We start from the raw sequence: 26,722 nt of genomic DNA on the forward strand, positions 1-26,722 counted from the left end.
AATTATATCCACACTGCGCATTAGAAAATTTGCATTTTCAAACATAAAAAAATGTGCGAAATATTTCTTATTTATGCTCTCGATGACGAGCTGGATAGCAAAAACTATTGATTTCTGTTAGAAAGATACAAAAAGATAATGAATCGTGTAAAAAAAAATAATAAAGTAGTAGCTAAAGCGCTCGTGCTCCCTTTTTGAGGTGGCTTAATTAAAATGTTTCAATATAAATACACGAAAGCTGATGCTCCCTTCTTTTTGTCCTTTCCTCGCTATGAAAATGCAGCCTAATCGCTGCATAAGTCAATATTCAATGACAAAGCATTGCAAAAATACAAAAGTTATAACACAGAGAATGTCTACAGAGAACGTTTATAACATGACAGAGAACGTCTATACCATGATAAACGTTCTCTGTCTATCATATACGTTCTCTGATAAATTCAACTGAAAGCTCTTTGTAAGCTTTTGGTTTTGGTAAACAATAACGGTTTGGGAAATGTTTATATATACATATGAACATAAGTGTACTTTGGTCAAAAATAAAATTGTCTTCAGTAGCCGTGATCGTCTAGTGGTTAGGACCCTACGTTGTGGCCGTAGTAACCCAGGTTCGAATCCTGGTCACGGCAATGTTGTAATCAACATTGTCACGGAAGAAGATATTTTTTCATAAAGCAGGAATTCTTAAAATCGGTATTTCACTTGGAGAAGTGAGTAAATATTATTTATAAAACATATATTAACTCAAAATTAATAATGAAAACAATAGTATGACAACAATAACAATAGAATGATCCGTTGCAGTTGATTTTAGTATACTACTACTTTCACATTCTTATGTGCGTACCTTAATTTTAAACTGGACATACAAGAGAAACATTTAGATAGAAATATAAAGATATGACATATTTACAAAATCTTTTTTTTTTTAATACACAAATTTTTATTTTCTAACACCTTTTTATCTATTTATGTACATATCTGTGAAATTAGCTGTCAAAATGAACTTGTTTGACATTTTCGCATTATCTTGCAAATATTTTCACATTTCTATTTCTACTATTAAATACCCTTCAGACTTTCTTATATGCTGGGAAAATAATGCCTAATAAAGAATCTTTACCTCGTGGGTTAATCAAGTGGTCACCCAGCTTATGTGATATGACTCCGTTAGGAGCAAACCTGTGGCCGCCTAGGCTGCTAAGTTGACTATAGTAGATAAGACCATATACAAAAATGATGCAAAATATTCATATGAAAAATAAAAATGTTAAATCTCTAAACAAGTTGTGCATTAATACGATATACTTCTTTCCACGCCTATTACTTTCGAAAATCTAGATAAATTTAGACTTCTTTTTGTAATGATTTTACCTTTCAATCAATATACTGGTTATATGACTTCTAATTTTACCACAGCGTAAAAAGGTTATGATGTACATATATACATACATATATCTATGAAATTAAAATTCGACTAATATGATATGTGCAACACTTGTCAAATTTAAAATAACTTCCCAATAGCCGTGATCGTCTAGTGGTTAGGACCCTACGTTGTGGCCGTAGTAACCCAGGTTCGAATCCTGGTCACGGCAATGTTTCAAAAACATTGTCACGGTGGGGAAAATTCTTCTTTTTTATAATTTTTATTTGTAATTTTAATAACAGAATTTCTGAATATTATTAAAATCAAGCTACAGAAAATGTTGTTGCCTATTTAAGTTTGTACATAACTTTTTATGAATTGATAAATTTGCTTTTTTTGTTACTCTAACTTTTTTTATTAATCTGTTTTTAAGTTAAGTTAAAACAAAAAAGTTTACATCTATGTATATATAAATTTCCGGCCTTTTAATTTTTTTTCAATGTATTCAGTATATATTTGCATAATGTTACTACAGAATTGGCAAATCAAAAAGAAAAATAAATAAATAAAATTATAATAAAAAATGTACTTACCCAACATATAAACAAAAACAAAAACACTTTGATTGAATTTTAAAACCAGGTGATAAGGAACATATGCTCTAAAACTCTCCATTACTTTTTATATGCTAATTTAAAAATGAATAAATCCTTGTGGGTCACATGTGCGCATCGCCTTTTCATGCTGCTCTGAAAAAACACCGGTCATCAATCAATACGTATACGTAGACAGGTATAAATACCTACATATTTGCATATGTATATGAATGGGTAAATTTAAAGTTTCCAAGTAATTTAATCAAAGTAATATAGTATTTAATATTATGTTAATCTAGCCTTATCATTGAAACATCAATTTAAATTTTTTATATATTCTTAATGCGCTCTATTGTATTATAGCACATAACTTCATATTCCACTTAATACGTAATCGTTTATATCAAACAATCAAGAATTCGTTAACTTAGAATATCTGAAAAAGTCATAGTGCACTTATTGCGCCAACTTTTTGCTGTATAGTATGGATTTATTGCAGGCATAAGAATATATTATATACATACATATATTGGTATTTAACTCTAGAAAGATAACGCTATTTTATATATACCACTGGAAAGATAACGATTTGTCGAAATGACGTATGTATCTTCTTTTGAAAGATTATAAAAATGTCAAACTTTTTAAATTATTCGTTTTTTTTATTGAGATCATTTATTTCGTTCATTTTCAATCTTATGAGGACCGACTGAGCAAACTGCGCGAAGTTGCTTCGAATACAAATGATCAGACTTTCGTTCTCAGGCTGAAACAAAAATGAATACACCATTTCGACGTACCGTTATCTTATGGTTAATATACTAAAATGTTGTAAATATCGAAGGAACTTAATATAAAAAATGATTGACAAAATCGGCTTTAACTATATTCAAAGAAATTTCCTATAACTACGTTTTTGAATTAAGCAATTGTATCACAAGACAGTCACATCGAAACGGGGTTTAAACCCTACTCATAAATTATGTTTCAGTTGATAATCTTATAGAAATATTACCAATTCTTCATATAACAAAAAAAAACATTGACAACAACATTACAATGATTGTGTAGATGTGTATCATTCTTTCCATAATTTTTTTTTTTAATTTCGTTAGGCAGGCAACAAACTGAGTCTATGGAGATATACGTGAAATTATTAATGAAAATATATATTAATTATTTTATTATTTCATATTTATTTTACTATTTATAAGTATTGCTTTCTTTCACTATTTATAAAAGTATATGTTGGAAGTCGGATCAATTTTCCAACTTACAAATTTTATATAATTGATGTCAATTCCTATTGAAAGACTGAACTTTCATGTTTATACATATATGTGTATATGATTACAATAATATTGCCTGTGTTGAATGTTTCTAATTATATAATAAATATTTTGATTCGTGTAATTAATATAAACATTTTAAAATTACATATTTGATATGCTTATAGTTTTAAGCGAATTCGAAATGTGTATGTGAACATTTAACCGTCTCTAGAGTGAGTCGCAGCCATTTCCCTTGACAAGACGGAACCGCGGATGCTCGCCACCATGAAGATCTACCCGTCGCACCTTCACCACGACAATGCGTATTTTCCCTGTATTTAATATTATTGTTATGAACTGCGAAGTTTCTAGGCATCAAATTTGCTGCTCTGTTAGTGTCCCGCAATGTAGAGTTTTGCGCGGCTATATTCATTTCGTCATTCCATACAGTCAATTTGTTGGACATCTTCCTTATATTACATCGCACTGATATTCGATCCCCTTTAAAGGTATGTGTTTTTATTTATACTTGTGTACATGCGTTTCATATAAATATAGTTTCAAATTAGAGGAAATATGTAAAAATCACCTTCTAAAAGAAAATTGTAGGGTGCAATTTTGTGGCACTCCTTTGCTGCATTAATCACTTCGAATTCTATGCAATAACTGAAAGATCAAAAATATATATGATTATTTATTATAATTATTATGAACCACTATTTATTCGAAAATATCTCAAAATATTAATTCATCTCTTTGATTTAGGTTCGGTAAAAATTAATTTAAATAAGTAAAAAGTTTGAATTAACCATTTTCTTAAAAATGTAAAGTATTTGCAAAAGTAAACTTTTTCCACTCAAACAAAACACTTTTTCACACTAAAACACTTTTTAAACATTAAATGTAAAGGAAAATCAATTTAAAAAATCAAAAACTTACATATGTACGTGTTTATCCAGGATTAAATCGTGCCAATTAAATTTCGATTTTCCAGCCAATTTCTTTTTTAAAGCTTCAATAGGCCATTCGCTCAAATAAAACATTTATTTTTCACATGAACTCACTTTAAACACAAAAGGTAAAGGAAATCAAAATATAGCACCTTCTTTCACTTCTTAACGGAAACGGAAACGGAAATCATTAAAATCCGTTATCTGTTCCTGCAGGTACATAAAAATTGTCAATTGTATGTGTTAAAAAATAATTAATATATAATTTACAAACTGTATTAACTGTCTATTCTTGATTAACAAACTAAGGGAAATGAAGTTCAATATTGGTTGGTGCTCGGAAATTTCTATTCACATCGCTTTATATTCAGCCCTCCGCTTCCTCTTTTCCACAGCTTTTTTATATAAGAATTTAATCTAATTTTGCAGAAACAGAAGTAATTTTCACACTTCAAATGAATTGTCAAAGGTCTAAATAAGCCTACATATGTACATATGTATGTATACATTGTACATACAATGAAAATATATCAGGTTTACTTATGAACATATTTTTGCATACAAGTTTGTATATCGAAAAGCTCTCTGAATTCGAAAAGATATTTATATGGAATTGAATCTAAGAGGCCACATTGCAAGAATAAATATACTGACATTCGAGCTACAAGTAAGAGCTGAGCTCGTTTTGAGCGATCAGTTGTGATTTGAGCGTGGTTCGGGAAAGAACACCAGAATAAAGATAGCGGGAGTGAATACTAAAGTAAACCTATGAGAACGCGCGTACTTTGTTTAACTTATAAATATTGAACAAAAACGATATACAAGTATACGTCAGTTACATATTAGCTTGTATCTACATATTTATATACATATATACTATAAATGAGCGAAAGTGAATATAAAAGCGATTTATGAAAATTTAATTATTAAAAATGCCAGAGAAGCGAACAATTAATACTGAATAATTTTAGTTTATAGCTTAATCAGTTTTTGATGAAAGTCAAAAAAGTGTGGTAATTGACAGAGCACAAAAAATCAACAATATTATAACACTAATGGTTTAATTATAACATATTTACTTTTTATAAACTCAAACTGTGGTATAAAATCGATGTAATTATATTCACAACAAAAATTTCTCAAATGGAGAAATAAGTTTTGTTAACCACATATGTATATGCATACCCACAAAGAAAAATCTAAATAAATATATATCAACTCACATATCGTATACGAATTAATAAAAATTAATTGACGACACAAAAAATTAATTGAATCTAAAATACACGCGGCGCCTCAAGTTGACTTCAAGAAAACAATTAACGCACTGGTATATACCGAAAATTTCAAGATTTCTGCTAAAAAAGACAAGCTTTTGGAATGTTCTTTAGAATGTGTTTGTGAATAAGGTCACAACTATAATGAATTTGCTAAACCATTTACATAGTAAACACTGCGACCGTTTCTTGTATTAAAAATTAAATACTCTGCATAACCAAACTTGCGTGAGGAGGGGATCTTTACCCCATGTATACATTCATGCATATGTAGATCATAGTACAAGAACAATTAAGAATGATACATACTATTTGTCACATATCCTGCAAATGTGCGAACAAAATATGTGACGGAATTTCATTGGCATCAATAATGAATTCATTTCATTTGCTGATAATACTCCTATTGTTGGTTAGTTGTGATATGTGCAAAGCAAATGAATATCCAGTGACAAGCAAAGCAGTTACTGGCAGCACAAACAGTGACGAGCAAGTAACGCATGTTACTACACATCTGTTCGATGCAAATATTGGACAGAAAATTGACCTTGAATCTGAATACGGCACCACTCAAAGAGGAGAGATCTTCGATACAACAAATGTAAAAAATGGAACGATTATAAATGTAACAAACGAGTGTTTGGAACACTGCAAACTGGAAGTAAGTTTACGGTAAAAAAATATTTGAGAAAAGCTATTACTCTGCGCATCATTATTGCATCTATGACAATATAAGAATTTTCAAATGGAAATAAATGCAAACGTAACGATTTGCAACTAGTTTTCAATTAATTTTGAATATGTACATACTGTATTTAAACAAACGTATATTTGCAATAGAAGATTTCTGTAATTATAATTAACCTGTACATTCATACCCATTTACAATAACAAATGTGCACCTTGTTAGAGAATTACTTTAACACATGATTGAGCAAATAGGTATTAACTTTGATGAATTCCCGCAAGTCATAGCACAGCATTTATATAATATATAGAGAGTAGTTCAATATTTACATACTATAATATGTACATTGAATTTCCTCATAGCCGGATCCCCAACGTCACGGTTTCGTCCGGTTAAGGGAGCTTGTGAGAACTGTCCGTAATGAGATGATTAGGATGACGAGACTAGTTGAAATTCGGGTGACTGTCTGTCTGCCCGAGTAAAAATTGGTCCGGATGTTTCTTGATACCATAAGAAGTCTGGTACTATAGATGGGCAATAGGACCACTACCGCGACCACAAAACGCAATTACTGGATTATTTTTTTCAACTTTGCACTGTTATCTTAATATTATATAAAAACTTGTCGGGTTGAAAACGCATTTTTTCAAAACCAATTCTTTAATTGCCACTTCTACAATGACATAACTACAATTAGCTGACACTTTTTACATAGGCATATATATACATATGTACATAGATACCAAATATTTACTTTAATTAACAGCTAATTAGTAGCATCTAAACTAAGATCAACCAATCTCATGTGCCGTGTCGTACGCTGCTTACTCACGTGTTCGAAATTGTCTTTAAGCAGTAAAGATTTTTATATATGTATATATGTACGTATCTACGTACATACATAAGTATGTGCAGCTCATGTACTTTTTGTCAATTAAAACAGACAATTCGCACAGAAGCATAAGCTTATACGTGCGTATATGTAAATATGGGACATATTCACGTACATATGTATATATGTATAGAAAACACAGTGCCATTATGGTAGCGCCGCTTACCACACTTTGCACGATTTCTACGAGAACAGCTTGCTTGTGCTAGAAATATGGAACACATCTTCATTGCACAGTCGTTAGATAATATGAATTATATAAACGAATGCTAACATTTAATAACTACTATATCACCGAAGTAGTACACACGTAGTCGAATGCACATTCCTTTTACAACAATGGCCAATTGATTAGAGATCTTCATACAATTGCATTTAAGTAAGCTCAGCAAGATGAATCGCAGCAGCATTTGTGATTAACGGTGAGGACTAGTTGCAAAATTAGATAGATTTGAATGTCTAGTGTTGTCTATAAGATCTAATTCAACCAAAGTAGAAAATAGTAACACGTGACCAAGTTATCATGCTTGGGCATTATTGAGGCACTTCTCTTATTTTGTTGGCATAGCATTTCAAAACTTCTTTTGTGGACTTTTTCTTCCCTAGTTTTTTATTACTATCATATGCACGTCACATGCATCTAAGGATTTATATTACATTTTAGTAACCCAACAACACGTGCTACTACATAAATATGTTAATCTTATTACAAAACAAAAACAGTTTAAAACGTTTGTTTTAGTAGCACTAGTTTAACCAATTCTGCACAAAAATAAAATACTTCAAGCTTAAAGTACATACACCAAAATAATTTTACAATAGATACGTGTGTATACATAAAATAACGTACTTATCTTAAATATTGTCACTACTATTGTAGTTTCGTAAATAAGAATTATAACAGTATGTACTAAATGATTTTTCTTATACCAACGAAACTAATTGTTGCAATGTATTTTTTAAGGCGGCTAATTATTTCAATGAGTACGGATTGGATTGTGGTGAAAAAGGCGGAAGTCCCGTTTGCTTCGAGAGACGAGTAAGTAAAAATGTTAATTAAGAATTGAGAGACTTTAAAGTTTTCAAGAAAACTAAGCAAGAAGTTTACCTAAGGGAACATATAAATTTAAGCACACAGTTTGAATGGACCAACAATTCGCAGTGATTAGACTACCTTGTGCAAGTAATATATGTATTTTGGTTAGTGTACCTAAAATCTCACTTTTCCAATCAATTATTATTTTATATATAACTATACTCATGCCACAAATCAACATCCCCAACTTCCTCTTTAATTCCTTAAGTTTATAAAGGTTGCAATCTGACTTATGAGCGAATGCTTGCACACATACATACAGCGAGAAAAACTAATGTATCATTTGATACATACCCTTGTATGCAGCGTTTAACGTATGTAGGTACATATGTATATTTAAAATATAAAGACTAATTCTTGCAGTGCATAAAAGGATGTGAACAATGGATGGAAGCGTTAACCAACTCTGAGGGCTGCCAGGAACTATGTGTAAGTGTATACATTATGTACATATGGTCTTCCACATCACATGCACTATTTATCAGGCTTCATATATTAATTCCCACACTTACCTTTTTACAACATATTAGGTTTCAACGCAACTACATAGCCTTGATTTACCATGCACGTTTGCTTGCGAGATGGGTCAAAGGCGATACTGGGATTACGAAAAGGAAACGATAGAACCGAAAATAAAACTAGAAGTACCTTATATAAAAATGTCAAATAACACAGATGATTTTAAATTGGTTTGGAATATATTGTTTCCTGATTCCTTTTTTGCAAGTCACCAGTTTAGCATACACATACAATACCAATACATTAAAGAAAACATATCCGAACCACAAGCTTGGAAAAATCTTACAAATTTTAACTGCAACCGGCATTTCGTCTGCGAAATATTAAGTGATTTGATTCCTTTTGCTGTATATAAGGTAGGCATAAATTTACAACCTTTATGATCTGTTCTGAAACGTCTTCCTCTTCAGTTTCGTTACAAATTGAAATTTGGAAAGAATATGAATCAAATTTTACATTCACCTCCAACAAAGCCATTCAGAACCAAAGCAAAAGGGGTCCCGCTTTCGAAACCACTGTTGAAACAAGCAATTGCTTTAGATCACAATCACATCAGTATCATTTGGGAACCAGGTATTTTTACTTGTGGGCCTTTAAAAGGTTATGTGTTGACTTTGGAAAATGCAAATTCATCACAAAAACAGGTATTTAAAAGTAAAACTTACGAATGTTTAATTATAAAACTACTACTCTCATTGTAAATAGATATTACCGCACGACAGAAGAAGTTTTGTTTTTTCTCATTTGTTACCAGCTACGAAATACTCTGTAAAACTATCCATGTTAAATTCGGAGGGGGAAGGTAGTTTTGTTGAAACTTTTATTCAAACAAAAGTTGCGCTTTTGTATGGAAATTCAGAAAAAATTGACCTAATACTTTTAGCTGGGGAATATAGCATTAGAATTAAAAGTCTAGAATCTTTAACAGACTCTGAACTTGTTTTCGAAAGTGAACATCTTATAATAGATTATGCGCTTTACTCATCTTTTGGAGAATACATTGTTTATATAATTGATTATTTGGGAAATATTATGAGGTACGTTGTATAGATTTTTAAACAAGAAATTTATGGTTTGCTGCATATTCGAAATCAATGATATTTACAGAGTCCCTTGGAATGATGAAAAACCAAAAGGTGCGATTCCTACTTTAGACAAATTAACTGAATTTAAACCGAAGAAAATTAGCGTGGATTGGTTAAATAAATTGATTTTCATAGCGGTCCAAGTAAGTTTATTTCCAATCCCTTCTTCATAGTTATAAGCTGAATACTCTTCCACCATTTTAGACACCTATTGCCGAGTGGGCAATTATTTCTACGGATCTAGATGGAAACTTTCATAGTTTTATAGTAAAAAATCTAACTAAGTCAATCGATCACATGGAAGTAGATCCCATAAATGGTTGGTTATTTTGGATCAACAATGGCAGCCTTATTCGAACAAATCTTGCTACTAATTACTCAGAAATCATAATTAAGAGTAATGTTGGTATTTTTTCAAACAATTATCAGAGGAGTTTAATAATATTTTATAATACAAGTGATCACGAATTATATGAAAGCACTTTTGATGGGAAATATATACAAAATCTTCGTTTAAAACTATCTACAAGCATGTCACAAATTCAAAGTTTTTGGTACAACGGGATTCATCTTCTGGGCACGAATGGTACACATTTATTCAGGAAGAACTACAATTCAAATGAGTATGACATTTCGATGATGAGAGAGTTGGAATGGTGTTGGAGTATTACGCCATTGACACGACAAGCTAATTTTATACAAGCACAACCAACGTCAGAGAAAAGTCCGGAAAATGTGAGAGCTTTTGTCACTTCTAAGATGGCGAAAATTCTTTGGAATGAACCAAAGTTGAATGAGTACCAGACAGAATATGCTTGGCGCAAGTGGGATTATGAGCTTGAAATAATGGACTTGGCAAGTAATAGCGCCTTTAATATACGCAATATAAAGACAAACTATTTCAATGTGGAAAAATTGCAACCGAACAATGTGTATAAGTTTCGTGTACGTGCAGTTCTTGGTGGTACAATGGGCTTGTGGTCTAGAGCACTGTTGACACGTACTTGGCCCTTTGGGGAGTATATATTTTTAGCGGCAAGCCTAACTGGTATATACGAAATTAATGAAACCGGTGAGCATGTAGAGCAGGTCGGTCAAATGGAAAACGTAAAAGATTTTGTGCAGTTGAATGCAACAATATACTACATTACTCAGGACAATCGCTTGCAATGTGCGAACATCATAAATCCTGAGATAAATTGCTCATTTACAGCCACAAATGCGATTAGCTTGTCATATGAGTGGCGAGGTGGGAAGATGTATTGGGTAGATTCTCTGGCAAATTGTGTGAAGAGAGCGAACTTAGATGGCAGTCAAGAAGAGATGCTACCCATATTCCGCGCTCAGTATATTTCAATAGATTCACATAGTGGTCACATTTACTTCTCAACAAGAACGAGATTAGTGAGACGACTTTTAGGTGATACGCTTGACACGGATGAATATGAATATTACCATACGAACACAAATGAAGATGTAATATGTGGATTTGCCTTAGATATTATAGCTAACCGATTGTTTTGGGTTGTTCGAAAAGGCGATGGAGACGTTCAGTTATTCCGAGTTAGCATTGACACGTTTGTAGATGATTTGCAATACAGTTTCATAGATAATGACGTTCAAACGGGCTCCATAAAATTTTTACATGAAATTGACAATGTTATTTGGTTGAAATCGAATTCAAATGCAATTATTTTCGCAAGAGCAGGCAATTCAGCTAATGAAATGCAAATTGAACTTCCTCAGTTAAGCAAAATAAACTGCATTCATTTGAAGACAAGCTATATACCATCCATTGATTTGTCTGTTGTTCCTGAAGCTGTTGACTTTAAAAGTATTCGCATTAACCAAGCCTATACAAATGAATGGATTATCAAATGGCATCCGGTTAATACTTCGGAAAATTACACAATATTCTACAACATTCTTTTACAATTCAATAATTCCAAATATCCAACAAATGTAATTTATAAGACTAACGAATCATTCGTAGTAATGGATAAAACTCACACACTGGAGTCACATTTTAATATTTCTATAACGCCGTTCACATATTGGAGCTTTGGTTCAACCACGACGCTACCGCTTTTTATCCCCAGTACTAGTATCTCTCCTCCAAAGCAAATGCGAATTTTTATTGAGCCTTTCAATGATCCACTTGAGGCTATAAACAATATTACCGCAACAGTTCGTTGGGAATCTCCGGAAAATGAAAATACCTCTTCCAAAATGGCATATAAAATTTATTGTTGGCTTGGAAAGGAACTGCGCGCTGAGCGAATATATAATTCGAGTAATGAACGATTTTATGAAATATCAATTGATGGTCTGCATATTGGGCAGTCTTATGTTTTTCAAGTACAATCTTTTATATCGGGAATTGAAAAACAAGGGCAGAACAGTACAATTCAACTTCACATTAATCCAGAAGTTCAACCCAAACCCACATTTATATATGCCACAAGTGAATATATTGCAGAATATGATCTGGATTTAAATATCAGCAAAGTATTAATACAAATCAGCAGCCAAGTGGAACATTTAGCAGTTATGTCAAGCGAAAGGCGTATTTTGTGGGTAAACGAAAATGTAGAGCTTATTTCGGCAACAGCTGATTTAAAGCCAATCAAATTGGCCAGAATGCGAGCTGAAGTGCTGTCTTTGACAGTTGACTGGATTCAACGGATTGTATACTGGGCCGAATTGGATACAGATGATAAGTCCAGCGTCTCCATATATGAGCTTGATTTATGTCAATTCGAAGGAAAAGTAATGGCATCACATAAATTATTTACTCTTGACAGAGGGAAGAATGTGCGAGACCTCACGATAATGCCATTTTTGAATATTCTTCTTTGGCTTGAACGTGACAAGGAAGCTAATACTTCTACTCTTGCTGGTCGAATTTTGAGTAATTCCACCTTTATAGATTTCCAAACTACATATTTTGACAAAATGTTCGTGTCATCACCAGTGTCTGTTAGCCTTGTAGATAAGGATGGAAATATTTGTATTTATGACATTTCAAAGCGTATATGTAGTTCCCAAATCCAAGCAGTACTGGCCAACCCAGAGGAAATAATTAAAATAGACCGTGATGGCAATTATATATATATATTGGAAAATGAAAAAGTATATTCTTATAGTGTCCAAAAACAAAAACTTGAATATCAAGTAAACATTGAAGACATAAAAAATGTGAAGGCATATAACTATCAACATTTTCCTGAGCGCAACTGCCTTTTACCGGATCATATTATCTTATTAAAAAATAAGCAATTATTAAACCCCAAAGTAATTTCTGTGGGTGAAAACTATATGACATTGAGTTTTCCAAACTTAGATGAAATTGAGAAATGTAAAGTAAAAGTTCCGGGGATAAAAAATACTTTATGGATTACAGATAATGACAAATTGTCGCGAAGCCACATAACATTCAACAACACTCTAAACGTAACAAATATTCAGCCTTTTACCAATTATACATTACAATTGTCTATATCATCATATTATCAAAGAAAGTTGAAATTAGATGAATGGTATTCTGATATTATGACAGTGCTCACAGATGTGGGTACACCTACTACGCCTCTCAATTTTACGGCGTATGCATTAAATCCCACTCAAATTTATGTTATGTGGAATCCTCCGGAGCGACCCAATTGTGGAAAAGTATGGTATGAATTACATTGGCAAGAGACGATCTCCAGTGAAGGCGCATACAAACGAATTAACGGTCTAAACTACTTGGTTACGAATTTAGAATCTTCTCGAGAGTATACATTTTGGTTGAAAGCTTTTTCCACCAAATCTAAATTCAACAGCACACTTTCGGTCATAGTGAAGACATTTGAAACTCCTTCTCGACTTTGGCTAGTCAAAAAATCTGCTCATAACTTGACTTTAAGTTGGGTTACTTCCGATAACGTTACAAGGTCGGTTCTAGCATGTCAAGAAGTAAATGGAGACAATGAGTTCAGTATTGACATTACAGAAGATTCTTCTCTAATAGTTGTACCAAATTTAGATCCAAAAACTAAATATCAGTTTTTCCTTGAAATATTTTATGGATCTCTAGTAGATCCTTATATATGGCCAGAGGTACCTAATGAATACTTCATTTATGAAACCCTGGGAGCAGCCCCTGGACGGCCGGGTCAACCGCAGATCGAGCATACCATAAGTGACGTGTTTAGAATATTTTGGGACGCAGCTCCAAATAATGGGGAGTTAATATCAGAATATTCGTTGGAGGCGCTACAAGCTCGTAAAACCAAACGCATAAGAAGAAGTCAGGCGATAAACCTAGACTACATGAATAATTCAGTAGACGGTTACAGTCAAGTTCTTTGGGCGGAAGAACCAAGTCCAATTGAAGATAAATGGATAGTTGCATGTAGTACAGCCGAATTAAGTTGCATTATACGAGAAATTTATATACAGAGGCTTTTGATGTTCCGAGTGCGCGCAAGAAACGACCTATATGGTTGGGGTCCATATAGCTTGGATAGCGAACGAATTTCAGAACCATTTGTGTCTCCAGAAAAAAGGGATTCATTGGTATTAGCTATCATAACTCCGGCAGCTATTGTTTCTACATTCGTGATTATTTTAATTCTATTACGTACATGTAAGTTTGCACTTATACTTTTTGCACTTTTGCAACATGTTGCTACAGAGTGTAATAGTTTCACACACCAAACAATTGTTTATATAATTTAACCGTTCCATTAACTTTTGCATATTTAGTACAAGTTAGACGGCAAAAAGCTAAAAAACTACTTGAAAAAAGCCGTCCAAGTATATGGAGCAATATATCTACACTACAGCACCAGCAACTTATGGCATCTCGTAATAGAGCATTTTCTACCACAAGCCATTCCACATTGTACACTGGTGGTCCTCTTAGTGATGCCGATATTGCTCTTTTACCTCACATCAATTGGAGTCAAATAACAATATTGCATTTCTTGGGAAGCGGTGCATTTGGAGAAGTCTATGAAGGATTAATAAAACATGAAAATAGTGATCAACAGGAGAAAGTTGCTATTAAAGCAAGTATTGAAAATGATATAAGTAAATAAAACGAAAGTAAGATTGTGTATATTTTATTATCTAGAGCCTCCGAAAAGGTGCTAGTGAATTTGCTGAACTTCTGCAAGAAGCTCAATTAATGAGCAACTTCAAGCATGATAATATTGTCCGACTTATTGGTGTTTGCTTTGACACTGAGTCTATTTCTATAATAATGGAGCATATGGAAGGAGGGGACTTACTGACTTATATTCGCAATTCAAGACCGAACTCTAAGGTACCTACATACTATTTTATCTTCAGTAAATTGAGACTACAATCTACACAAACTATTTTTATAGAAGCCTAAAGCGTCCCTGAAACTCTTAGACTTAATATCAATGTGTATTGACGTATGCAAAGGTTGTTGTTATCTAGAAGATATGCATTTTGTACATCGCGACCTCGCATGCCGTAACTGCTTGGTATCTTCCAATGATCCAAGTAAACGCATGGTGAAAATTGGTGACTTTGGATTAGCCCGTGACATATACAAAAGCGACTATTATCGTAAAGAAGGTGAAGGTCTTTTACCAGTTCGTTGGATGTCTCCAGAAAGTCTAGTCGATGGTATTTTCACAACACATTCTGACGTGTGGGCTTTTGCCGTTCTTTGTTGGGAAATATTTACTTTGGGTCAGCAGCCTTATGCTGCAAGAAATAACTATGAAGTCCTAAATTACGTGAAGGACGGAGGAAGACTAGAGAAACCTGAAACTTGTCCCGCTGAACTGTAAGTCTTAATATAAAAATATGTACACCTATTACAGAAATTCGTTTTATTATCGAAATATTCACAGGTTTACTTTGTTGTTACAATGTTGGAGTAAACAGCCGGAAGACCGTCCATCGTTTGGAAATTGTTTTGTTGAATTGTTAAGGATTAAAACAGAGTTAAGACGAATTAATTTAGGATTTACAAATGACAGCTCTGATAATGCTGTATATGCTAACCAGGAAGAAAGTTGTTTGAGTACATTTCCAACGGTTGCAAAAGAAAAAGCTCAAAAAGTTCCCACTGAAACAATGAATAGCAATGTAAGCTTGCCAACTCGGTTGGAAACATTTTATCAAGACGTTGGCACAGAAACTATATCTGACGATTCTCAATTAATCGAAACGGAAATAGAAGCAATTAATATTGCTATGAGCTCTCAAATTAACGAAGCTATATCAAGGTTATGAAAACCCGTCCAAAACAAACCGATTTATGAATATGAGTATTTATTTTATTCTCAATAAAGAACTGACGAAAAGTTATATGTTATAACCAATATGTTCGAATTTGTACAAATATATGTCATATAACTTTTAAAAATATTTAGTAATTGTTAATATCTGATTTATTATTCGTTTGATGTACTCTATTAAACTTAACTTAATTTTAAAGTAAAAGCAAAATTTTAAATTAAACAAATTTATATAATAATTGGCAAAAGATAAACTAACAGCTGTTTCACAAGTTTGCAAGAGTTCATAATGCTGCAAAGAACCGAAAACACACACAAACCCACACAGAGAAATTTCAAGTTTGAATTGCCATACATCTGTTTCGGTTGTTTTCAGTTACTCTATCAACACCTCGCACACAAATATTTGCTTTAAATAAAACCTTCCTGAGGATTACATTTTACCCCTAGAGTTTCACGTGCTGCTTATCTGAAGGAATGAGTAAGAACAGACCGCCAATTGGCAGGTATGGTATGAGGAAATTATGCTAAATTCGTAACATTGTTTTCGGCAGCACAGTAATAAAACGTACATAATTCCGGAAAGCGCTAGTAAAGAGGTATACAAAGCTTACTGAATGCGGATAGACCCAATTATTACTTATTTCTCTTATTCACATTTTAGTAGTGCTATTTTCGCTAACTCCAAATAATTAATGTGTTTTTCTGACAAGTTTTTCAATGAGAAATATATAAAAAAGACGCGCCTAATCGAAAATTTTGGAGGAACTACCGAAAAGCATTGCCGTTCATTATTTACTAAAATAAACGATTAAATTATATTTCTATCATACCACATACATATACTTTGAGCTATTTATTAATAATAATTGTTAAATATTTAATAAAAAATTTAGACATACCTTTTAAGATTGTTTGTTTGCCGAAGAGATTCTTTACTTGTATTTGTATTATAATTATAGACTACCGAAGATGGAAGTAGAACTGCACTTTCTGAAATTATACCAAAAACCTTACAATTAGAACTTTACTTTAGTATTAAAATAAAAATTTAAAATGTATGTAAATATGTATATATAGATGTTTACATATATAAGTATGTAACAATATTCATACATACATATGTATGTAAGAGTAAGGAAAGTGTCTTTTAATATTTTTAAAACACAATGAAGAACGACAAGTGTAGAAATGTTGTTCTAAGCGGAATGTATTGATTATTGTATAAAAATAACGGAACCAAAGTTTAACTGTAGTGGATGAAACAGAAATGAATATATATGTATGCAGTTTCAACTTATTTCAACATTATCAAATACAATTATTTGTTTCAATTACTTAGCACGCGTATAATACATACTATCGTCTATATCTGTAATATTACGTAAAAACATTTACTGCAATTCTTGCTAATTTTAATATGGATAAGCATCTGTTAATTTGCTTTAATTATATTGCTAAAGTTAGTGGAACTTATACATCTACAACCTCGCATATGTATATTATTTATAGGGCAAAAGAGAAAAGCCTCATGCAAATTTGATGGCATGAAAATGACTTTCTTACTACAAAGCTCACTTTCAGACTTGTAAAACATTTTGATGTGTGCGTCCCTTTACACATTACAAAGTGTGCTCTCCGCTGACAATTTGTAGTCTCGATGTGTTTAAGTTGCAAGAATTTAGTTGTATGCTTCCCCGCAGCATCACAAAATTTCCAGGTGATTACTGTGTCACTCATAATACGGTCACGACGTCACCCCCACGCGTGCAATTTTAAATGCATATACATATGTATGTGTGCATATACATACTTTTATATTTATATGCATGTGTATAAAGAGACGAATACATAGCCATAGGTACACTCATAAATAGGCAACTATTATATAAAATTCCTTACTCACCCTGCAGTCAACTAGTAAGGAATGAAACCAGTTTATATCTTCAATTTTCTGAATCTGATCGAACCATTCCGAAAAGCTCCAGTCCCAAATTTTTATATATTTCTGAACCACTTTATACATACAAAAATGAATAAAAAAAAACCGCCGATGGACTAGTTGTTCTCCTGATACTAGTTGTAAAGTAGTTTATAACTAGTTGAATTTACTAAGTACTAACATAATATGAATACATTCAAGAGTATAATTTGTATGTATAAATACACTTTAATTTCTGCACTCTCGCGAGTTTGTGTGCAATTAGTTTTGCCCTGTTAAGGAGCAGGGAGCAAAGAGTTGCTTTTTACTTAATTATTGCCAAGCGTTCGTTTTGAACACCATTTGTAAAGTGTGGCGTTTTACTCCTCAATGCGACTACTTTTGCTAATAGCAATTGTAAATGTAAAATTTATTTGAGACACGAGGCAATGAGGAGCTTACTTATCGTTTGTGTGTATGGAATTTTTTTTTGTATTCAACGTTTTTTGACACTATTCATAATTTAATTCAGCAAAATGCAGACAAAAACATATTTTTTTTAAATAAACTTCCACCTACCTCGAAAGATTCGTTTTCCTCTCTCGGTGTGACATCGAATACCTAGACAGCTTCGCTTCTGTGTCAGAGATGGGCAATGCTTTCCACCATTTTGCGGTGCCCGAATTATTTTACGGGTACGCAGCATGACCCCTGTACCGCAAATCCTATCACACTCACTCCATGCAGTCCATTCATTCACTTGGCAGTCAACCACTAGAAGAGAGAAGATTACAGTTATTAATACAATATTTATGTTGAATTTACATCAGTAAAGTATAAGAACTAAGTAATTACACATGTATACATTTTAAGTTTATTGTGGATGGGTGCACTTAGGCACATTACATTAAAATATTTAGGTATAACATTGCAGATCAAATTTCTATATAAAGCCAGCTTTTGGAGAAATCAAAACCGATCACAACATTGTACATTACAAAGATTCAGGATAGCTAAATATTCAGATTACCTCAATTTTATCAAAAGTACCTTTAATCTGTGTATCAAACCTGTATACATACATATATGTATATGTATATATAAAACATATTCACAGCCATTATACATTTACATACATACATACATATATTACATAAACGCTCATAATAACGGTAGCATGACGAGCCAAGTATTTTATTCGCTTTTCTAAAAAGTTTAAAGATATATTAAATCTTAAAACCAGAAAATACAGCTATTTTTAGATTATAAATTTAATATAATAGATCAATGAGCTCGAACACCTTCAACTGAATGTATAAAAATTTAATTCTCGGCGTTGCACCACTTTGATGTTGGGAGTGTATTAAAGCGTGCTTTTGTTCTGCTAATCGCAATCTCACGCACAAGGTAATATATAATACATATATAATGGTATATATGTTTATACAATGTATAAAGCACAACTTTGTGGGTGTTGTGTTATTTTAATATATTTCGGGGAAAGCTAGCGAAGGTGTGTATGTGCAGACCACACAAACTTCAAGCCAGTTGCGATCCACGTACATAAGCATTAAATATATGCCCTAACGAATACGAAAATAACATTTCTCTTATCCTCTACTAAAATAAAAAATGACATCAAAATTTGACAACAACCATCCCCACTCTACATTGCCTAAATCATTTTTGAAATGGTTGGTTGCCCTACCTAATTCGTAATATAAAATTCATGTGAATTGTGTTAGAATTATAAAAAACATTATCAGTTAATATGGATGTAAATTTTTATATTCAATTATGGTGTTAAGCGAAATTTTAATCACTTTATACATGTAATCCTAGAATAACTTATTATCCTTATGTACAAACATACTTATTTATATTGTATATAAGCGTGTGTTCTTTTTAGAGAATAAGAATATATTTTTGATAATAATTTTATATATTAAATTTTAATCGATTCATCCATTCTTTAAAATTAATATTAACTTCATTTATTAGGTTTTATTTGATTAATTTATTCTTTGTAACTTAAATTTACCTCGACAGTGATCCTTAAAATCGGTACAACAGTCGCCTAGTTTCAGACAAGCGTGGTCACAATAACATGGTTTTTCGTTTAGATCTTCAATTATTGCATTAATTGGTGTTTTTTGAACAACACAAGAGGAGTCACGCCCATTGCAGCAGAGCTGCGCTTCACGACATGACCCTGCTGAAACTGATTGCGGTTGCAATAGCAATACGGCCACAATCAATAATTCCAATAGAAGAGCTGATATGTGAAAACATCGATAGTGCATTTTTTCAGTACGGATGGCAGACAATACAAATATAATGCATCTTGGAGGTATTGTAGACTGTGAAGTACACATTTCCGTGAAATTGACTAAAGAGTTACCGTAATTGAACCAAGTATCAGTAATACTGATTGTTGTTGAAGCGTCAGTGATGTTGAAAATTAATTAAATCTTAAATATTATAATTAGTCCTTAATACTAGTAATGGTACTATACTACCTAGAAATGGTATTTGCGTTTCATGTTAAATCAAATTTTTCATGAAATTATTCATGTTATTTCACTTTTTATATATTGTTTTATGCCATAACTAAGTAGAAAACAAATATATATCAACCGGCATACTCGCGTTAGTACCAAGATAAGGATTTCAAAACAATTGCATATATATGTATGTATTATTATCTAATAATTTGTAACTTTGAATAAATAATGATTGGGTTAGCCTCTATTCCATTAATTCTTCTAATACACTTTCGATGTTCCACCTTTCAAGCGAAGTGATTTTTTATACTTTTTTATTTGCAAATTTGTTAGCATTCCTTTATCTTAACATTTTCACTATTACGCCGGTCACCGAACAATCTTATTAAATGGCAAAAGGACGACTGTAACATGAATTGAACATAAATTGTTGCTCCTGCATATAACATTGCTCTCTGCTTTGTGACATGCGCTCAACACATAATCTCAGTTAGGGGAATGAGAAGATAAATCCTGCTTGATTGTGTATCAAATAAATTTAAACTAGTGTCAATATTATTGAACGAAATAAGTCTTTTCATATTTGCATTATATACGCATTTATATGAAATAAAAATGAACTAACCAAAAAAGGTAAATGGTTTATAGAAGTTAGAAAAAAACAAGGTTAGATAAAATTACTTACAATGCTGCAGACAGGAACGTATTTCAGTTGTTTATAAAATATCGTCCTCTTGTTTACTCAAATGTGATACTTTAATATTCCAAATGCACTATTTCAAAACAATACTTTTATTTATTTCCTAAACAATTTATTTAAGTTCATTAAATGGATGACGATATGAACAATTTGTAGCTACATTCCAATAGGAAATGAGCGGGAACGAATAAAAATTTAGCATCCGAATGCAAAAATAGCGATACCATCCTGTTTTGATTGGTTGCATTTGACTAAATTGGTAGCACTGGCATTAAATCTTTTCGAAAAATATTGCCATTTTTTTCAGTGATCTTGTTGAGTTACGAATTAAACCAAAGTTACAAATAGATTTATATGAAAATATAAGTTAATTGTGAAATGTATACACTTATTCCTATACACTATTCCTATTAAAAATTGTAAACGAAAATAGTGTACTGGCAACATCCTATACATTGATACAAAGTTTATATTATGTATTTTCTCTCTCATCCTTATCGCGTTTCGTTTGTTGATGAACTTGGTAACACTTCCGACAAGCGTCAGAAAAACAACAAGAATAAAGAATTCGATTAAACCGTTTGTTTTGCACTGTGTTATAAAATAATGTACTACAACAACATAATTGTTTTATTTATTTAAGAAATTAAGTTTTCTTTAAATTAGACCAAGAACACATTCACTCGGGAAATCAAAGTTTTTGAAAATACAATAATAAATTATTTACGACTGGAAGACAATTACAAAATAGAAGACGAAAGGTGAATAACAAAAACGTAACGTCGCAAACAAAACATAACCTCATCATTGTGGAAAAAGCGGGCAAAGCAAACGTCAAACATTAGCATTAGTGTCAGCACCTTCCTTTGCCTTTGTTGTAGGAAGTGTATCAGATAGATAATTTGGGAATTAATAAGCGGTTGCTCGAGCAAAACTTGCGAAAATTTCACCAAAAAGGAAGCAAAGTTTTCATCATATAAGAATGGAAGTGGATGATGCCTCTAGCCTGACAGGAGATGCGCTATACTCTGAACGGGCAGAGTCTCCACGCTGGTTAGCAGAGAACGGCAATTCTCGTACAGCCAGTCACATTGAGCAACGTAATGGTTCAAAGCCTGTTGAGAAAAGCGAAAACGTGGGGGATTCTTTTGAGATAGAATCACAACCCGAAGAAGAAAATATGGAAATACATTCCGATGATAAAAACGAGGATGATTCACCTTATTTGGAGTCGGCATTAAAGTTAGAAGTATCCGGTACAGAGGATGAAGACAGTCGCGACGGTGGCTCCGCAGAACATCATCAATCAATATTAAATACTCAAAATAGTGATATGAAAATGAATGCAATTAATATGTCACTCAAACGTAAACGGTACGAAATACACCATTCAGATTCCAACGAATGTTTGTTAGGATTTGATGAGCAAAGTGGAGAACCAAAGGTTATAAAGGCGGATTTAGAAACACTAATAAAAGTTACGATTGTTGAACATGAAAATAAAGAAAATCCAAATTTAATTTCCCGAACCAGCAAAAAAGTGAAGCAAGTAAGTTTCCTCAACAGGTTTTTAACTAATTTATTTTAAAATTATTACGATCGAATATATGTAGTTGTAAATAATATTTACTTCCGTAGAATACAAATGCTTCTCCATCACGAACTTCACCGGGATTACAAGTATCTTCGAAAGATTCGTCAATGGTAAAGGTGCTTGAGGAAAAACAAGTTAAAAAAGAAGAAAAGTGTCCAGAAGAGCAATCGGAGCACATAGTGGCTGATAATGAAGAAACTGAAAGCCATATTACGAAAAATATCAATGTGGTAACAAGTTCCGCAACTCTAAGTGGAATAGGTGTGACCAAAAAACCATTGTCCGCTCAAAATGATTTTTATAAAAAGCCCTTTGATTATGGTTGGAAACGTGAATTAGTATGGCGTGCAAATATAGAATCAAGTAAAGATAAAGCTGATGTGTACTTTATATCGCCTGGTGGTAAAAAATTGCGAACAAGGAGTGATATTTTGCCTTTACTCGAGGGTGATCTAACTATAGATCATTTCAGTTTTGCTCGAGAGCCTCTTGGTGTTGGGTCGGATTTCGAGACTGTGCGCAGTGCTAAGCCGTCTTCACGAGTTTCGGCAGCGGCTGCTACAATCGCTGCAGCACCAACTCCTAACATTGGTAAACGAATTTCTAAACCTAAAGGCCCTAAAGGGGCAAGTCCGCCTCCACAAGGGTGGACACCAACGCGAGCGCTTAAAGTGAATAATGCTTTGCTCAGTGGTACTGCCTCGAGTAGATATATCACTAACTCAACTCCTGGTACACCTCCAAGTAGTCGGCATGCCAGTTCAAGCAGTGGAACAAGTCATAAAAGCAGTAAATTAAAGAAGTAAGTATTATTTTATTTAAATATATCATACTTATTTCTCGCTCTTGTTAGTATGTTTCTTGTAGCTGTTGTTTTCTGTATGTAATTACTTATAGTGGCATGATTTCTCCAAAAATGTGTAACAAAAATCCAAATCTTTTATTTTTTGATTGGAAAGTAGCATTTGTTCGTTTTTAAATATTTTACTGGCAATTTTCATTAGAAAGTTTGAATTCTGGTTTTAAGGGGCTCTATCACTACAAATGTGACTGCAACACATCAATCAAATGCAGGATTAGTAAATAATACTAAATCCATTTCAACACTTGAACCATGCACAATCAAATGCTCACGAGCAACTGGACATATTCCGCAACTAAAATGTGTAAAATGCCTCTGTCTATTTCATCATGAGTGTGTCGGATTAAACCGCTCAAATAGTGAATATCGTATTACTGGAGAAGGTATTTCTCAAACGAAGGGACGTGAATATATTTGTGAGGTGACGCTTTAATATTCATTCTCATATTTCTGTGAATTTCATTGACTTTTCTCCCATATTATAGGCTTGTACATCCGTTCCAGAGATATCAACAAAAGTAGTAACACGTAAGCCATCAAACGCTCGCCCCACACGTCCTGAAAATAAGTATCCTCAAACAATTGCCGTAGTAAAAGGAAAAAAGTATGTGATGGTTGCCAAACCAATTGCTCCCACAACTGAGTGAGTGTGCGAACGTATTGTGTCCCACAAGAAAAATATTACCCCACTCCCATAATTAAGAAAGAAAACAAGAGCGAGAGCGAGCCGAATATTGTTATAATTAAAGTTATAAGTTTAGTCTGAGATTAAGTTTTGAAATATTTCTTTTAATTACAGACATGTCAACGATATCGAAAATGATCTGAAACAAATTAATGAAAGCATCCGAAATAATCGTAAAACATCCACAGTTTCATTAGATGCGCCTATTCAAAGTCTCGTTATTTCACCCACCCAAACTACATCAGATCAATCAAACAAAGCGTTTGCCACAAATTTTTTTGCAAATGTATCTTTTGCTTATGACGCATTACTTTGCATTCTTAAGTACTTGAAAATTCACGTAAGTACATACATATATTAAAAAATAAACTGAATGAACACAAATATTATGAATTCAAATTATGTAGTTTCAACAATATTTCTATAGGAACGTCCACGTGCAGCTTCAGTGTGTAAACTGTGGAATCTTGCTGCAAAGGATACATCTTTATGGCAAACAGTTCGCATGAAAAACTCCAGAGTGAGTAGCTGGACGGGTTTTGCTGCTGCATTACGCCGAGGCGAAACCAGGCATTTGGACCTTAGAAAAATGTTGGTATCTAGCACGCGCGGTGAAGAAATGTGGCAAGAATTTTCTGAACATATTGGAACTGTCTTTTCATTAGAAATTATCGATTTATGTCGTTGCTCAGCCCGTATTGTTGAAGGTTTATTTCAAAGCAACAAAAACCTACGAATTTTAAATGCTGTTGCCATTAATGATGATTCTGTAAATCTTGAACACCTTGGAATGCTAACAAGACTTGAAGAGCTGCGTCTCCGCACATGTGAACCAGGTGTAATTACAGGCAACTTGCAATCCCTACAATCATTAAAAAAACTCAACCAGTTGTCTTTAACTGCCGTACGCGAGTTGGGTTCTAAAGGGGTCGAAGTTCTTAGTGAACTTGTGAATTTACGTTCTTTGGAATTAGGTGAATGCGGGGATTTTGATTCAACATTCGCAAAGGTTGTACTTCCCAAATTAAAAAATCTGCGCCGCTTACGTCTTGAAAATGGACAAGAGACAAGCTGTTGTACACTGGAAATATTAGACGCCGTCGCACAACTAAAAGAACTTGCACAACTTGAACTTGTCAACTTCGACATTAAAGCTGGATTTGATGAAAAATTACAACTTTGTACCAACCTTCGGAAGTTACTTATCATTCCGACATATATATCACAATCAGCGACCACGAATCACATTGTTTTGAATGCTGTTCAACAAGTGGCTTCCACATTGAAAGTATTTACGTGGGGTGTGACGGTTGAACTGTTGCGCGTCACTGCTTTGTATGTTGATCAGTGCGAAGAATCAACTAAAAAAGAGAAACATCACTTTGATGAATGTATTCCGGTACTGAAACCTGTGCCAGGTGCACCTACTGCTGATGAAGAAGATGATGAAGAAATGGAAAAGCCAAAAGAGGAGCCAGTGCCAAGTGATGTTCCACAAATTGAAATATTGCCGTTAGACAAGGTGGAATTCATTCTAGCAGACAATTTACCGAAAACTAAATTCACAATCGTAAAAGTACCGTATCATGCAACATGTAAACAACAACTTGTTGAATGAGCGCTTAACGAACAAAAGAAAAAGGACGTTCTAAACTTTTATACGATTTAAAGTAAGGTTTATTACATTAAAAAAAAAAACAAGATTGGGTCTTGTACTTCCGAACATCTGTATCTATATTCTTCTTTCACAGCATATTAAAAAGTTCGAACTGCAAAGCCAATTCATAATATTCGCGTGTACAGAATATGCAAAGTTATTTCTTTTTTATTCCATTTCAGTTTTAATTTGAAAGAGAGTTGTTAATATTTGGAAGAAGAAATATTTATATTGGCTTTAAAATGAACTGCGTATAACTACATTTAAGTTTGTGCTGCACTTAGCAATGAAATCTAGCTTGAAATTCCCACACACTACATTCACATACATACGTTTGCAGATTTAAGCTGCTAATGTTATTGTAGCTAAGCAAGCTCATCAGAATTAATATAATTATTAGCATTAATAACTTTAAAAATGAAGTTTTTAATATAAATATATAATAATATGAGTTGCAGATTTACAATCGCAATAAATTGTAGACGTAATCACAAATTCTCATGTTTTAATTTATGAATAACAGTTCGCGGTGAGTACTCAAATCTGTTCTTTTTCCATAAAAACAATCAAATATAATTTATACCTATTACATACATATGTGTATGTCAGCTGATCCCATAACTTATTTAAAATTTATTTTCATAACAATATATTTCCTAAATAAATGTACACCTTATTTAAGATTATTAAAGAGTTTTGGTAAGCTCAACCTATCAAATCTATCAAAACCTACTTCATGCATGACGACAACCAATAACCATGAAGACTGTTTGGATATTTACATACAAATGCA

The 26,722-nt window shown here is 32.8% G+C and overlaps 3 protein-coding genes and 2 non-coding genes across 11 annotated transcripts; 4 read left to right on the plus strand and 1 right to left on the minus strand.

The window, feature by feature from the left end:
• The first annotated feature begins 557 nt into the window (after positions 1-557).
• Trnah-gug (transfer RNA histidin (anticodon GUG)) lies at positions 558-629 on the plus strand. Its single transcript has one exon. It is a non-coding gene; the product is annotated as a tRNA-His (tRNA).
• An 897-nt stretch (positions 630-1,526) lies between these two features.
• Trnah-gug (transfer RNA histidin (anticodon GUG)) lies at positions 1,527-1,598 on the plus strand. Its single transcript has one exon. It is a non-coding gene; the product is annotated as a tRNA-His (tRNA).
• Positions 1,599-2,284: 686 nt separating this feature from the next.
• Positions 2,285-20,842, minus strand: LOC105230341 (somatomedin-B and thrombospondin type-1 domain-containing protein). 5 transcript variants are annotated; one of them, XM_049455156.1, is made up of 6 exons: positions 20,447-20,842; positions 19,969-20,316; positions 18,507-18,701; positions 16,909-16,999; positions 3,826-3,902; positions 2,285-3,737 (listed from the first exon to the last, which is right to left on the minus strand). In XM_049455156.1, exons 2-6 carry the CDS (start codon positions 20,300-20,302, stop codon positions 3,424-3,426), a joined length of 1,011 nt encoding a protein of 336 aa, XP_049311113.1. In that variant the 5' UTR covers positions 20,303-20,316; positions 20,447-20,842; the 3' UTR covers positions 2,285-3,423. The 5 variants fall into 5 exon arrangements, with proteins under 5 accessions (XP_049311113.1, XP_011209348.2, XP_049311114.1 ...); XM_011211046.4 differs by having other exon boundaries at positions 19,969-20,354; XM_049455157.1 differs by having other exon boundaries at positions 19,969-20,354; positions 20,716-20,817.
• LOC105230340 (protein sevenless) lies at positions 4,867-16,915 on the plus strand. Its single transcript, XM_049455123.1, has 12 exons — positions 4,867-6,124; positions 8,008-8,082; positions 8,503-8,568; positions 8,670-9,014; positions 9,069-9,302; positions 9,364-9,695; positions 9,766-9,886; positions 9,948-14,373; positions 14,493-14,797; positions 14,863-15,054; positions 15,119-15,549; positions 15,617-16,915. Exons 1-12 carry the CDS (start codon positions 5,762-5,764, stop codon positions 15,999-16,001), a joined length of 7,275 nt encoding a protein of 2,424 aa, XP_049311080.1. The 5' UTR covers positions 4,867-5,761; the 3' UTR covers positions 16,002-16,915.
• Positions 20,843-21,661: 819 nt separating the features above from the next.
• Positions 21,662-26,424, plus strand: LOC105230345 (hypothetical protein). 3 transcript variants are annotated; one of them, XM_011211062.4, is made up of 6 exons: positions 21,662-22,680; positions 22,770-23,527; positions 23,753-24,008; positions 24,073-24,191; positions 24,387-24,612; positions 24,700-26,424. In XM_011211062.4, exons 1-6 carry the CDS (start codon positions 22,114-22,116, stop codon positions 25,888-25,890), a joined length of 3,117 nt encoding a protein of 1,038 aa, XP_011209364.2. In that variant the 5' UTR covers positions 21,662-22,113; the 3' UTR covers positions 25,891-26,424. The 3 variants fall into 3 exon arrangements, with proteins under 3 accessions (XP_011209364.2, XP_011209363.2, XP_011209365.2); XM_011211061.4 differs by having other exon boundaries at positions 21,663-22,680; positions 24,073-24,230; XM_011211063.4 differs by lacking the exons at positions 23,753-24,008; positions 24,073-24,191 and having other exon boundaries at positions 21,663-22,680.
• Positions 26,425-26,722: the final 298 nt, after the last annotated feature.

Source organism: Bactrocera dorsalis, chromosome 4 (assembly GCF_023373825.1).
Source record: "Bactrocera dorsalis isolate Fly_Bdor chromosome 4, ASM2337382v1, whole genome shotgun sequence".
In the NCBI taxonomy this organism is placed as follows: domain Eukaryota; kingdom Metazoa; phylum Arthropoda; class Insecta; order Diptera; family Tephritidae; genus Bactrocera; species Bactrocera dorsalis.

Excerpts from the sequence above, each read along its gene's own strand:
- LOC105230340 (XM_049455123.1), top strand. The coding sequence starts at position 5,762 with ATGATACATACTATTTGTCACATATCCTGCAAATGTGCGAACAAAATA. Across the intron at positions 8,083-8,502 it reads CCGTTTGCTTCGAGAGACGA|TGCATAAAAGGATGTGAACA; the intron begins GTAAGTAAAAAT and ends TAATTCTTGCAG. Across the intron at positions 14,798-14,862 it reads AGGAGAAAGTTGCTATTAAA|AGCCTCCGAAAAGGTGCTAG; the intron begins GCAAGTATTGAA and ends TTTATTATCTAG.
- LOC105230341 (XM_049455154.1), bottom strand. The coding sequence starts at position 20,767 with ATGCTAACAAATTTGCAAATAAAAAAGTATAAAAAATCACTTCGCTTG. Across the intron at positions 20,317-20,715 it reads AAAATCACTTCGCTTGAAAG|TCAATTTCACGGAAATGTGT; the intron begins GTGGAACATCGA and ends GTAACTCTTTAG. Across the intron at positions 17,000-18,506 it reads AGGAAAACGAATCTTTCGAG|AAAGTGCAGTTCTACTTCCA; the intron begins GTAGGTGGAAGT and ends GTATAATTTCAG.
- LOC105230345 (XM_011211061.4), top strand. The coding sequence starts at position 22,114 with ATGGAAGTGGATGATGCCTCTAGCCTGACAGGAGATGCGCTATACTCT. Across the intron at positions 24,231-24,386 it reads CCAATTGCTCCCACAACTGA|ACATGTCAACGATATCGAAA; the intron begins GTGAGTGTGCGA and ends TTTTAATTACAG. Across the intron at positions 24,613-24,699 it reads TTAAGTACTTGAAAATTCAC|GAACGTCCACGTGCAGCTTC; the intron begins GTAAGTACATAC and ends ATATTTCTATAG.